The sequence below is a fragment of the Cygnus atratus genome, chromosome 3 (assembly GCF_013377495.2).
Source record: "Cygnus atratus isolate AKBS03 ecotype Queensland, Australia chromosome 3, CAtr_DNAZoo_HiC_assembly, whole genome shotgun sequence".
NCBI lineage: Eukaryota > Metazoa > Chordata > Aves > Anseriformes > Anatidae > Cygnus > Cygnus atratus.
In genome coordinates, this window is record NC_066364.1 from 47,760,757 (window position 1) to 47,775,584 (window position 14,828).

Here is a 14,828-nt window from a genome sequence, read left to right on the forward strand (position 1 = left end):
GGTGCCCCAGGTACTTTCAGCTGATAAGCTACTTAGTTCAGGTCAGCCTTTACTATAGGGCCGTCCCAGGAGCAAATACAGTGGTGACTGAGCTAAAAGCTGCAATGGGCACTGACAGAAACACAAATTACTATAAAATGCGTGTAGAAGTGTGTATTTTATAATAGATAGCATAGTATTAGGGTGAGATAAAGTAACAACATACTCTATCAATAAGTAGAGATCACTGATGGAAGCTAACCTGCAAATGACTGCAGAAAAAGACAGCAAAAGCCACTACAAACCTGGTTTCAAAACTAAATTTGGGGAATGGAATAAATAACTGCAAAAATTATTATTAAATTGCTGCGTTTGATACTTACAGGGTAGCTGACTATTACCTGCTTCTTAAATCAAGAAATAGCAGAAGCCATTCTCTCTCCCTCCACATACACAAATTGTAACTTGACTTTAATAAGGAAGTTTCTCTTGACTGTCAAAAATAATCTTGAAAATGTTACAGGAAACATTAAAAATAAAAAGTAGAATTAAATGTAATTCACTGACCTTCTTGTAGTCCATTATATTTCCTTTTCCTTGTGCCTTAAAGAGAAAGAGAATATATGTTATTACCTATTGCAAACTAGAGTTGTGAGAATAAAGGATGCTATTAAAAGACCTACTATTTTAAACATAACCGACTTTCTTTAGGAACCTGATGCAGAAAAACCCAAAATTCAAGCAAAGGTGTTATCAGGTGTTTTCAGACGAGAGCTGCAAATGCTCACTGTAATTTTTTTATGACATGTTGTTGTTAAACATTTTTTGAATCCAAAATGTTTCGGTCTTAAGAAATCTTGCTGCTTGCACTAATTAATCTCTCCCATGAATTTCTGAAATAAACTATAATTTATATCATCAATAACAAGATTGAACTTCTTAAAAGAGAACACTTCTATACTCATAGCAATTTGCACGCAGTTAATAACAAGTCTAAAGTTGATCCTCTCAAAGAGTATGTCAGGACCATGTCAGAACTATTAGACCGACGTTAGATATACTAATTATGCTTTTGGTTTACAACTGTATTTATCTCCTAACACATTTAAAAAGAAGCACGAATACATTTAAGGTCCTTCTTGCCCAGATGCAGAAAAGCACATTATCCAAATTCTTCAATTTTGTCACTGAGTGATATAGAAAAGAGGATGTCTCTGTCTTTCTCACTTAGTGATACTTAATGTTGGAGCCAGAGCGTTGCTGCTTGGCCAAATTGAAGCCCTTCCCTTCGGTCAAATCCACCTGTATGATTATCTCCTTGTTCAACTCCAGTTCTTCTCTTTTCAGGTGCATTGAGAAATAAATCACTACTGTTTCTTTCCCTCTAGCCTCCACAAGAGAAGCCCACAAACCTCACTTCTTCTGGAAGGATGCAAATAAGGACCTGGAAAGGTAGCGGTCCTTTCTGAAGACCTAGGAGAACAGCCAAGAAGAGCAGGCCAACTGGCCTAAGGAGAAGAGCTGAGGCCTGCACTGAAGAGGAACACTGTGGCAAGCACAGCTTTGAGGAGATGTTGCCAAGATGGCACAGATTTGGAAAATGAATTAATTTTTGTAGGGAGGAAAAACAAAATAGAGAAAAGAACTGATGAGAAACCAAGCAACCAGAACAGGAAGGGAAACAGTGGAAAACAAAAGTGATTTCACTGAAGGAGAACGGGCACTGGTCCACAAAAACTCTTTATTACTCTCCTTATGGTTCTCCTTAGTAAGAATTCAGCTTTTCTGGAGTGCATATTAAGAGAACAGCCTGATAACATTCAGGACTAGTAAAACCACTGCCAATAACCACTTTCTTGTTTGTGTATTCCCATCCCTCTGATTTGTCAACTTTTACTCATACTGGCTGGATATTACAGCTTCTTCAAAACCTCTCTCGTAGTGATACTGTATATCAGAACATACCAGAAATGTTCTCTAACAAATGATTGCCTACATAGAGGTTCACACTGCAGTGGAGAATTTGCCAGCACGTTTGAGGAAGATGCTTTTCAGTCTTAGCAATACCAGAAAAGGTGTGCTTGGCATACCTCCTCCTGCACATATGACGTTACAAACAGCAATATTTTCTTATGCTCTATTCCTCTCAAACATTCAATGGCAGTTGCAATTCTCCAAGCAGCACCCTTAACTCATCTTTCTTAAGCCTTCTTTACTACAATGGCACATTTTCCATTTTCTTTCTTTTGCCCTCATAGAAGCTTTATCTTTGACTTTTACTGACCCTGATTTCTGACACACAGACCTTTTACATCAGATTTCTGCATGTGGTTTAGCTTCCTCAAATGTATCAAGCCTGGCTTGCAAAAGATACGCCCTCTTGTCAAACTTGCACAGCTTTCTAGGTCTCACTGCTTGGCTGGGGAGCTCAATTTCAGAGTTGTTGGCACTCTGGACCCTCAAAGAAAAGCATCTGCTTACCAACATACTGGAGATATGAGCAGCCAATTCAGCTTAGCCTTCCTCCTGAATACCAAAGATCACCATGTGCCAGCAGTGAAGGACAATAACATCATGACATTCTTCATGAATAATGAGGTGGAGTGAAATCAGCTCACCTTGCCAGGAAGAAAGATCCCTGAATCCCCCATGAAATGACTCAAAATGCATCAAATAAGCAGACGGTTTAAGACAATGCTTTTGGAGCAGGTTTTTAGGGACTAGTGTTTTCCAGGATTTTTTCTTTCTCAGATGGAATGGCCCCTCTAACACACGTTCTGAAAACCTTTACTTCAGGAATGTTTGATGATGCGTTTAATAAATGCTTTTCTTCCAGTCCTGCTTCTTCTGAGAAGGCTCAGAAAGATATGTGGAAAGGTTCAAGGATTACCCAGGCCTAGATGAGATGGTTCTAGCTTCTTATTCCCTTTTTCAACTTCAAATGCTGTGGACTAAGACAGGTTCTATATCTGAGGGATTCTGCTTAATTACTTCACTCAAACTTTCATCTTTTATACCTCATTGCTTAGATGTTGGATGCCTGTAGAAGGTGGAGATTTTTTGTACTTGACTAGTGAGAGAGATCCGTATGTGGCTATAAGTGGCCAACTCTTCTGTTTTCTGACCTCTAGGATATCCTCCTTCGTGTAGTCCTGGGTTATCCACTAAATTTTAAGATTACAAGGCCATCCAAAAGCTCAGTGGGACTGCATTTAGCAACTATTTTATTAGTTTATCTGAAGATGAGCATTTCTTTGTCTACAGCAGTATTTCCTAGGAACCATTTAGGATTGGATTATTTTTTTTTTAATATTCATTTCAGGACTCTACTCCAACCCGTATTCCTTTTAAAATAGACACCTGACCAAACAGTTCATTAAGCTTTTTAGTTTTAAATGCAAAAAGGGGGAGGATTTTGGTGGTGAACTCAGTGAGAACAGGAGAGATTCTGGTCTTTACGGATGATCATTCATTCATGCAGATGTCTTTGTGCATGTGCACACATATATGCACACCCACGCTTTTTTTTTTCCCCCCTCCTATGACAAGGCTTTCCTCTGTACACATCCCAGGTCCCTTTTAAGTTAGTCTCTGAATTCCATCCAAATCAGAAGCTAATCTTCTCAAAACACAAATATTCAGTGTTGATGTAGCCTTCCACACCTGGATATCTGGCACGTTCTGCTCTTTCCAAATCAAGTGACAAGCGGGCTTTTAAAAGGTCTCCAGCTCAGCAGCAGAAAGATGCATACAGCTGCCTCCGTTCAAAAGCTACCATGGCAGCAGCGCCTGTGTCTGGACCTCTGGTAAGGGAACTGTGGTGAAACAACCACACAAGTCCTGGGCGCTCCACAGCAGTGCAGGCATCCTTGATGAAGACATTTATGAAGGCATCGAGTCCTGGAGACAAGCTTTCTGAGCAGTATACACTGCAGAGGCTACCAGGTACAATACAGCTCTCTGTCCTCTTTCCTGAACTCTAAGACCTTCCTGCTGGAGGAGGAAGCTGCCATGAGAAGGTGCTACCTTGAACCCGTCATATGAATGTTCATACAGACAAACAAATCAAAGGAGAAAGCCAAATTACTTAACAGTAACTACAGGTTCATAATGTGATTTCCATATGCCTAGTCACAACTCAGCTACTAGAAAAATATCTGTCTGACAGGGCCAGAGTATATTGTGCACGCTTTGCCTATTTATACCACACAAATGACACTGCAGAAGAGGGTGGCTTATGAGCACGGTGTTATCTGCCAACATGACGAAGCCTCTGGTTTGAGTGCTTGGCCTGTCTTGAATGTCACATAGTGAATGTGACTGCGGATGATATCTCAAAGAGCTTGTAGTTAATGAAAAGTAATTTTCCCTTCTAAATCATTAGAAGCCAATAAAAGCTCCTGGACTAGACCTTCCACTTTGTATTTAGCTAAAGTAGCAGTTAGCAGATACTTCTGTGTAGAGCAAGTCATTTCTTTTATTTTTTTTTTTTCCTTCAGCAAGAACTGCTTCATTGTTTCTACAATGCCCATTTTTGGTATGAGAATTAGTAAGCAGACAGACGGCACTCCTGGAATCCTGCAACCTCCTCTAGATTCTGCAGATGGGAAATGGTTTCAAAGCTTTTATGAAGTGTGCTGTGGTAATACCATTATTCTCCAACTGCAATCATCCAAATCCATTTACATTCAACTCACACATGAGCCTTGTGTTGAGACGGTAGAATTCCAAAATTTCTCTTCATATGCTATAAACTATCAGGCCTTAATTCCCCTAATTTCAAAATGACAAAAAGTTCATTTTGGTTCATGATTCATACACACACACACACACTGCACCCCTGCATGGCTGTAGATGCTGCACGTAAGTCCCAAAATTTCACTGCTGAAGAGACTGCGCCTCTTGCTTGTGGTATGTGAAGGCAGGCTGCAACCTGGCCATCATAAACGCAGAACTAGCAGAAGCTCAAACTTCACATCCTGTGATGCAGAGTTCTGCTTTCAAACCAGGAAGGAAAGGAGCCATCCATCAGCAAGCACATCTTGAAAAAAATACGTTTGCACAGAACTAGCTTATTATCAAAGACAGCAAACTTTCTACTGAAGAATCTGTGCAACAACTGCAGGAATTTCCACAGTACACATCACAGCTGTTTAGACAGGCAAAACATGTCTGATTGATGCAGAAACACAACAGCATGCTTAATTTTGGCCATTTTTTTGTGTTTTCCCCCCTTTCTCTCCCTGCTCTCTTGTACAGTTATTGAGTTTTATTTCTACACCCAGGAAGCTATTCATAGACCTGAACCCACAGTGCTACTTAGTTATGTAAGACAGACACACACTTATGCCCTTCCTCTTTTAAGTATTAGAGAAAATGACAGCTGAAATAAAAGAAATGAGACTAAGGACATCAGCCAGCTAGATCTCACAAATAATTTGTAGTGGTCATGAAGCCGACCCCCCCAGGTCTTCTCCCCCTGACGAAAATTACTGCTCACACAGCAAAGGTGGCAGAAGGAAATGCGTACCTACCTTATGGCCACCGTAATACAAAGTTCTTTGCATTACACTGACAGTGAAAGTAGCTTTAAGCTAAGACATGGGACTTCGCAGAAGTAGTAAGCAACAGACATATGCTCCATGCAAATGAATGCGCTTGTTACACTGACACACAGAAATTTAACGGAGCTCATTTATCAGCTCCTTTGATTTTACCCTCCCAAAAGCATGAAAGAGAGGTGTTAGGGAGCAGAAGTAACCTTTGTATTGTCTTGTCTGTTGTCAGTTTCTGGGTTTCTCTGCAGATTGAGAGCACAGGCAAGGAAGAGAGATACAAATAACAGAACTATGAAATTCTAAAGAATGTTTTAATTTACCTCTCTGATTTGTTTAATCCATGCATCCCTTCCAAGGAATTCCTGATGAAGGACTGCAGGAGCACAATTCAAACTGAAGGCCATGATGTCACTAGAACTTTCTTTAACAAATGGCTGAAGGTCCGAATGTAGCTGAAAGAGAAGAACATCTCTCTTGTGTTTCCAGAAACAGCCTACACTTTCACATCCCTCCACCAACTCGAAGTCCATATCCTGATTCTATACCTACTTGCCATTTTCTGCTTTGACACTTGTCTTTTAGTTGCACTTCAAGTTTGGGGGGGGGAGAGGAAGAGGGAGAAGCACTGCAGTGGCAGAAAGCTGTGGTGAAGATAAGTATGTAGAATACCTCCAAAGAAATATGTGAAGGCCAGCTTGCAGAGCTGGGCAAGCGGTGGGACAGCCAGGTAGGGAACTGTTGAGTGGAAGGAAGTGGAAAAACCATAAAGGAAAGAATGACCTAGTCTTTGGTGGAAAGAAGATCATTTTTTGATCTGTGAAGGTAACACATTCTACTTTTCAGAACCTGAGGAAGTTGATGCAGTATGAACTGCTTTCTGACAAAGGAAATGTTACACAGCTAGCAGCTTTCTATGAAAATCATGTAATGCCTTATATGCAATTATATTGGTCAATAGTGAAAGTATTAATATTAAAGCATGCACAAAATATTATGGCTACAGTCTGCACTACAAGCAGTTTATTCACAGAGTTGTACCTCATAATAGCATACAGTGGTATTTTTGTGGCAGCAAAGTTGTGCTTTAAAAAAACACTTCCTTTTCCTGGAGGAACTAGAAACTGTCTAAACCAACTGAGCAGAAGTGGATGGGAGGTCTGCTTGCCCATCTCAGCCTACATCTGTATTTGCAAGTAGTGCAATACAGAAGGAGTGGATCTGTAGGGCAAAACAAAAGTACTGAGGACCTGAGTTTCTACACTGTGTTTTGCTTTAGACTAGCTCTAGCTGTGGACTGAAAGACTTCCAACTGCTGGCAAACACCTTTCAGTTCAGTCTCCAGTGAAGAAAACCCAGCTTACAGACACTGAGATACTCTAACAAAAGTGCACTAAGTGGGGCACTCCTGACTGAGCTGAAATGCCAACATAGATACACCTCTGTGCAAGGCCTGTGACCTCCAAGAGAGTGCTAGAAGGGAAATTAAGCATGCACAGCCATTTTCCAGTCACTGTCTCACCTCTGCATGAGGGAGGTCAGAGGCCCTCTTTGGGAAAACCTACTGCTGCAGAGGTTTAGAATCAGAGAATATCCCCAGCAGGAAGGGACTCACAAGGATCATAGAATCATAGAATGGCCTGGGTTGAAAAGGACCTTAAAGATCATCTGGTTTCAACCCCCCTGCTCTGGGAAGGGTTGCCAACCACTTGAGCAGGCTGCCCAGAGCTTCATCCAGCCTGGCCTTGAATGCCTCCAGGGATGGGGCAGCCACAACCTCTCTGGGCAACCTGTTCCATTGCCTCACCACCCTCTGAGTGAAAAACTTCCTCCTAGTATCTAACCCAAATCTCCCCTGTCTTAGGTTTAAAACCATTCCCCCTTGTCGTATCACTATCAACACATGTAAACAGGCCTTCCCCCTCCTGTTTATACACGCCCTTCAAGTACTGGAAGGCTGCAATGAGGTCTCCCCGCACAGAGCCTTCTCCTCACCAGATCACTAAGTCCAACTCCTGGCTACACGAAGGACCACACAAAAATCAGACTATGCCTGAGGCTCAGTGCTGTGACCACTTCCCTGGGGAGCCTGTCCCAGTGCCCGACCGCCCTCTGGGTGCAGAACCTTTCCCTAACCCCCAGCCTGACCCTCCCCTGTCCCAGCTCCATGCCGTTCCCTCGGGTCCTGTCGCTGTCCCCAGAGAGCAGAGCTCAGCGCCTGCCCCTCCGCTCCCCTCGTGAGGGAGCTGCAGGCCGCCATGAGGCCTCCCCTCAGCCTGCTCTTCTTTAGGTTTAGGCTGCTACTGTCCTCATCTGGTTACCTCCCTCCTTGTCCACCACCTACCCCCTCCTTGAAGTTGCCTCCACAGCAGTTTAGTCAGAAGGGAACACATGCAGGTACTTCATCCACTGCAGCTCCTGCCTCAGCCTCGTGTGCTGCTGCAGGCAGGCAGACTTACAGGTACAAAACCATGCATGGTGGCAGCTAAAACCCAACATCTGCGTCCTTATGCAGCTCCTGTTACCGGGATAGTGGTTTGAGGAAGATCACAGGAGCAGAGAAGACAAAGTTTTAAGCTGCTACAAGACAGATGAACTAGAGGGACTTTAACAGGGCCTTGAATGAAACAAGCCACATTGCTAGAAGTGTGCCTGTGCCAGTTCATAAGCACTGTTCATATCAGCAGTTTCTGCAAACATATTCATACCAGGCAGCAGCCACAACTCTCAACACCACTGACCTACTGGCAAAGGTCTCCGGCATAGTGCTATTACAGAACAGAGCTCAGGAGCAACACATCTTACAAGTTTTTCCGTTTTTAAGATCCCAGAATGAAAGAAAAAGGTGTACCTTATGACTCATAGACATGTGCTTTCCATACTGAAATGCCATGTCCTGAATCTCAGCGCTGTGCTTTGCTAGTTCCATTGCAGCCTGGCAGCTCTTTGCCAGCAAGGCACTATGTGACAGGAAAACCTGCTCCTTCCATGTAGATATTCCGATGTCATCTGTAAGACAGTTCTCCTACAAATGAAAGGAAGGTGAAAATGAAAACACCAAAACTGCAACTGTGTCAGCTTGTGGAAGTCAACAGCGTGGCACAGGATAACACCACACATGGAGAGTAACAAAACTCTGGGTGCCAAGGTGCCAAAGAGAAGGGCACTCTTTTGGGGATGGGGAGAGAAAAAAATAAAAAAAGAAGGAATAAATATGCCAGCAAACAAATTCTTAGTTTTCTGCTCAAAAAGAACAACCCACAAAATATGTGGAGCTATCAATATACTCCACATAAATCCTTTTCGTAATGACTGTATCAATACCTTGAACATTAACAGTCAATTAGATTGCTCTGGAGGTAATGGGCGGAAAAAAAGAAGGAAAAGAAAAAAAGAAAAGAAAAAAGCAAAGTAGATCTGCATTTCAGCCCCTTGCCAGTAACCAAGAACCAGCAACCCCAAATGAACAGGAGATGCCATTTGAGAGGTCACTGTAATTTCTTCCTTGCAGTTAAAAAAAAAAAAAAAAAAAAGATGAATCACAAAAGGAATAAAAAATGCTTATGCTTTCATTGGAAAGATGAATGGCAGTGATAGAGGATTCGTATCTCTTCCCTCCCATATTAAGGATGAGGAAAGACTGAAAGTATTTAAAAATAAATGAATACAGCCCTGCTTTAGAAATGTCAGGTATTCGTTTTCCCAAAGGACTGATCGAGATCTCAGTGATGCCTCTAGTGAACTTTATCACCTTGACTGTCATGTCAAAGACGCTTAACATTTCTTAAAATCCTCTGCATCCAAAAAATTAATTTGAATTGCTTTCCACAAAATGGAAATGTGTGTTAGTTAACATGAACCCAGGTTTCTTCCCCCAAACCCAAATCCAATTGTATCAACATTTTGCTATTTTACTAAAGCGTCTTTAAAGCTAGACATGACTTGAAATCTTTTCCACATACCCATGTTACTGTCACACCTGTAGGTATTCTCTAAAGAAAGGAGGGGGAAAAAAAAAGAGAAAAAAAAGACCAGACCAGACTGTTTTGCTTAGAAAAAAACTAAAATCGGTAATGAGAAACTACAGAAAAAATTTCAAGCATATATATCTTAAAAAAATTGTAACTTCTCAGTTCAGTCAAATCTATAGCATACACTAAGCCAAAACATTTTCTTAAAGAGTAATTTAAAATCTTCCAATATAACAAGTCTTTTCCTTCAACGTGATGTCAATTAAATTACTTAGAAATGAGTAAGTAGTAATTTTGTGTGACCCTATAATTTTCTCACAAGGTGTTATCTGTCATGAAATTGGTAACAAATGAAATAGAATCCATCCGCACAGGTCTAATTTTCCTCCCTTATGGGTATCACCCAGAAGTGCTGCGTTACAAGGGAGAGGATAATCTGAGACTAATGGAAAAAAGTAGGAGGATTCTGCAATGCCAAGTAACACAGTGCTGTATCAAAATGCCATTGCTTTCAGACACACTATTAACTTATACAAGGAAGGGGAAGAACAGAGAAACCACGTTTGCTATTATGCATGTGATAACTTACAAAGTCAAGTCCAAACTTTCCTCGTGTTTCGTTTTACTGTAGTATTTTTGTTTTAATATCTTAACTCAGCCCAGAGCATGTGCAAATTCTCATGAATGGCAAAATGTCAAAATGAGCATTTAATTCAAGTAGTTTCCTATGTATCGAGCTGCTTTTTTTTTTCCACTTAGATATAGATCAATTTATTTTAAATTTAAAATCAGGAGCTCTTGGAAGACGCAACATAATCTTTTCGTTAACAACCAATCTGCTCGTAGAAAAAAACAGAATTTACTAAAATTTGCTGGATGATACTAGAAATTGGCAGTGATTTTTATAATTACTTGTTTTAAATCCAACCAAGACAAAAATGCTCTAGAAAGGTATCCTGACATAATTTATTAAGTTGAAAGGCTTTCCGAACACCTTCAACTTGAAAATTTTAGCCTTCCTGAACCTTTGCACAGTAACAGAAATGTAGACATTATCAAATATCAACTGCAGGAACTGAAGCAGCTTAAACAGTCATTCAAACTAGATGTATACAACGAAATTAATTCCATGATATATTACAAAAATATATCCTTTTTAAGCAAGTTGAAATTTCATCACATGATTGAAAGTGATGGCATAACAAGCTACTGTCCGCTCCATGAGCATCATGCAAGCTTCAAGCATCTAAAACAGACATCTAGCTTCAAAAAATTACAAAAAATTGAGACATTATAAGATACAGTATTAGTCTTAAAAACATAGCTATTGTGAATCCGTGGGTACAGAAAGAAGCAAGGTCTAAAAATGAATCGTGTCCATATGGATCTGCTTTAGCATATGAGCTTGCACACCAAAATATAGCCAATTTTAATCACAGAAAGTCTTATGACCACATACCTCTAAAGCTTCTGCTTGTTAAGAGGGCAGGAGCAGACACAACCTTTCTTCAGCAAACATTTCCAACAAACTAAATGCCATTTTTTCCCGAAGATAACTCTCATGTTATAGCACTGTTCGAAAATGACACTGTATTCTTACAAGTTAGGTAAAGAAATAGCTAAACATTACTTTAAAACTTTAAGGGAAAAAAGAAACTAGTTCTAGACTCCAAAGTCTGAGAAAACTGAAGTACTGGTGATGCTTGTTATTTTTATAGAATTTTTTACTGTTTTATTTATTTGTTTATTTATTAGTCAGCAGGGGATATTTCCAAGGATAAAGATGACAGCAGGTATCAGCTGGCCCAAAAGATTCCTAGTGAGTCTTTCACTCTAAGTAAAAGCCTTTTACACTTTTAAACTCACCAAAATCAGTTCTGGCTGTAGTTGACAGTGCTCAGACATTTGATTAACTAATGCCTACAGATTGACCTCATTAAAAAGTTCTGCCCCCAAGAAATGGGTCTAGATCCCAACCAACTCTCTTGCTGCTTGGGTAGCAGAAGCTGGGTGAAGAGACAAATCTCTCAGCATCTCCCAGAGAAAGCAGCCAATTCCAGGTCCAGATACAATTTGGGGAATGCTGGCATGGCAGTATGGTGAAAATATTTGAACCCACCTCGGTCAATCACTACTTCTGTGTGAGTTATGCTCAACTGAAATGGTCCTCAAGGGTCTAATAGCAGGTCTTTGCTTTTCTTGAGTAGACGTTTTGACAAATCACTCACAATTTGAAAACTTCAAGAATCAGTGTTTTAAAAATGAATTTTTCAAAGCAGTAACCACAAATGGGAAATTAGGAACAGCTGAGGGTGTTCCCACTTTTATTAACGTCGAGGTCAGTTACTGCTTTGTGAGAAAGAAATTGGCTAGTTGAGGTTTTTCAGTTAAGCTATTACTATAATTTAAATCCATTCTGAAACAATCATCCCAAGCAACAGGAAACAGAAAGACCTCTCAGAAAATGAAATCACGGGACAAAATATGTGATCATAACCATCAGGAAGGGCAGCTTTTAGTAGTTACAGTAAAATGCATCCCTAGTGCAAAAGTGGCACTTACAATAACTCAGTTTGATTTGTCACACCAGAGAAGATGCTTATACACAGTTCAGCTGAAAACGTAATTCAGGAAAACATGAATGAAAACTCTATCTTAGAAGTGCACAAAATCATTTGCAAAAACAGGAAGGAGTAGAAGTCAAAGGACTTTTCACTTCAGATATAGTTTGTATGAAGGGAAGTTTTATTTTAATACCATGGCAGCTCTTTCTTAGCCATCTGCTGTTGCACAAAATGATCAAAATGTCTGAACCACTTATATATCAAACTTCAGTTCAATTTTCTGTGGGCAAAGAATCCACATAAATACAGAGAAATACTCTGAAATAGTTTTAGCATTTAAAGGTTTTAAATTAGATAGTTCAAGAATTTCCATTTTACATAAATAAGCCCAATACAGTTATGAGTCTCTCTACAGCAAGACTCTGCAAAACATCTTGCTCGTGTTTCTTGTAAGCTTTAAACAGATGTATTCCTGCTTGCTGAACATCACAGGACGTGTTTTATTGGCCTGTTAATACATGTCTTCAGTGGTTTTGGAGGAAGAAGGGATTCTGCAAATTGGTCAATAAAGCATGTCACTGACTACCTAATACTTTTACTGTGAAGGAAGTAAAAAAAATTAAATTGAAAAATCATAATAAATTAAAATATCCACATCTCTTAGTTTAAAATCACTCTGGAAAAGCTTAGTATTTAAAGAACAAAGCAGTAAACAAAGAGCATTGGCCTTGTTTCTAGCCATGATTTCTACCCACCCTCTCCCCCGACACGTTTACCTACTCTTCACAGATGCTCTTTACTCATATTCTGTATTTTATCATTCCCTTTTGTCTTGCAACAGAGATATTTTTTTAAAGAAGAGCTCTGACTGCTTCCCTGCTAAAAGGTCATTCACATTACTCAAAATTAAATTGATTTACCTTCTATGGTAAAATTTATAGTAAGTAATGGACTTGCTAAGACAGACTCATAGCAGTCCAGCTGATGAACATATGCAGGATCCCAAAACATTATTCCTCAAAGCAGGACTGGTGACCAAACATGGAAGAATGGCTCTGCAGGAAAGTAGATTTCATTTTTAAAACTCTATTACTCTAAAACAAATACCTGTTAATTCTCTATTTGGTACAATGAGTACTTGCCACTAATATATTTCTTTTCCTTACTTGTTTTACATATGAATTCTACACAATTTTCAAACAATTACACTGAAAATTTCCAAAATACGTAGCAGCTCCTCTAGCCATCAGAAGAACATATCTGAAGTAGTATTATATAACAGTCTCATTCTGACACTAAAAATGAGTTTTGGTAACACACAGCTAGCATCAGCTAGAATACTCTGGAGGTGAGAAAAAAAGGAACACTGCCGATTCCCAAGAAAATCCGTAATGCTTCGAGACTGCAAGAATGGTCTGCCAGGTGACACACAAGAGCCAACACACAAGTTCTGCTCTCGATTCTGCTGCTTTGAGCTTCCACATATTGCTCTTCCCCTTTATGTGAAAGGATAGAGACTTCAAAGTATTATCCGTTAGTATTTGTTAACTGATCTGGGATATTAAGACAGAAGGTGAGACAGCAAATATTTTGGAAGCCTTCAGTCTTCTAAAAGTAGGAAACAGAGACACAGTGGCAATGTTCTTTTCTATTAAAAATAGATATTGTGATCACAATTGAGGGCCTGATAAGACAGCTTTGCACTCACTAAAGGCATACATTTTTATTTCCAAATCAGACCTAGATGTAGGAGAGGCAGATGGGAACCAGAATCGTCCTTTACTCACAGAATTTTGGGTTCTGAGGTGGGACTTGGCTCACAAAGCTGCAAAGGTTCATCACATTGCCCCTTCCTGCTCCAGGTTACATGCCAGAATATTAGCTTAATCCACTAATGCAGTGTCTTAAACCACAACAGCTATTTGCTACTTTGAACATGAGTGGTGGCCCTAACCTTCAAGCTCTCTTCGCAACCGAAGCCTACACTTTATAGCTTGGATTCTCACGGCAAATACAGATGAAAAGCTAAATATTTCATCTTTATTTTCCCCCACTTTACACAGATCTAACGACTCATTATGCAGACACAATGAAGAATGACTGAACAGAACACACTACAACGAGATGGCTGTAGGACTGCATGTAGTTTTATGAAGAGAAAAGTGGTAATGAGAGCTGTCAAATGATTATACCCGTTACACATCTTCAGGAGTAAATAAGGTCAGTCCTGTCAGGTCAAAGGATCCTTTCAATTTTCTTACAGAGTCATCTAAATGAAACAAACTGAAAATAAGCTATCGGGTAAACATGGACTTAGGGTCTCATAAAAGACATGTGAAATAAAAGAAATAAAAGAAAATAATGAAAGAATAGAAGAAAGAATAAAAGAAAAGAAAGGTGAATTTTGCTGAGTTATTCTTGTCTAATGTAAAAGACAAAACCATCTAGGTAGACATCTAGCAAAGCTCAAACAACCCAGTGCTAAACAAGAAATTAAGAAATTATACTATTTTATGCTACTCAGAACCTTGATAACAACTGTATTAAAGGCATATTTAACATATGAAGCACAACTTTCCTGCCTTAAAAAAAAGGAAAAAAAAAAAAAAAAAAAAAAGGTGAGAAGATATCCTTCTGCTTTTCGAAATTTAAGAATTCCCAGCAAAGAAAATGCCATCATAACATCCCTATGCCCTACTGCTAAAAGGAAAGCAAGCTTGACATTTGAGACTTAGTTGCAGAGTAAATTAAAGCATTTG

The 14,828-nt window shown here is 39.7% G+C and overlaps 1 protein-coding gene across 5 annotated transcripts in view; it reads right to left on the reverse strand.

The window, feature by feature from the left end:
- Nucleotides 1-14,828, reverse strand: part of PDSS2 (decaprenyl diphosphate synthase subunit 2) — a 119,380-nt gene that overhangs the window by 11,799 nt on the left and 92,753 nt on the right. For all 5 annotated transcript variants that reach the window (XM_035564839.2, XM_035564840.2, XM_050709853.1 and 2 more), the window contains exons 5-7: nt 8,386-8,559; nt 5,858-5,989; nt 547-582 (exon numbers count right to left, since the gene is read on the reverse strand). In XM_035564839.2, the coding sequence (XP_035420732.1) occupies nt 547-582; nt 5,858-5,989; nt 8,386-8,559 (342 nt within the window). The remainder of the gene's footprint in view (nt 1-546; nt 583-5,857; nt 5,990-8,385; nt 8,560-14,828) is intronic.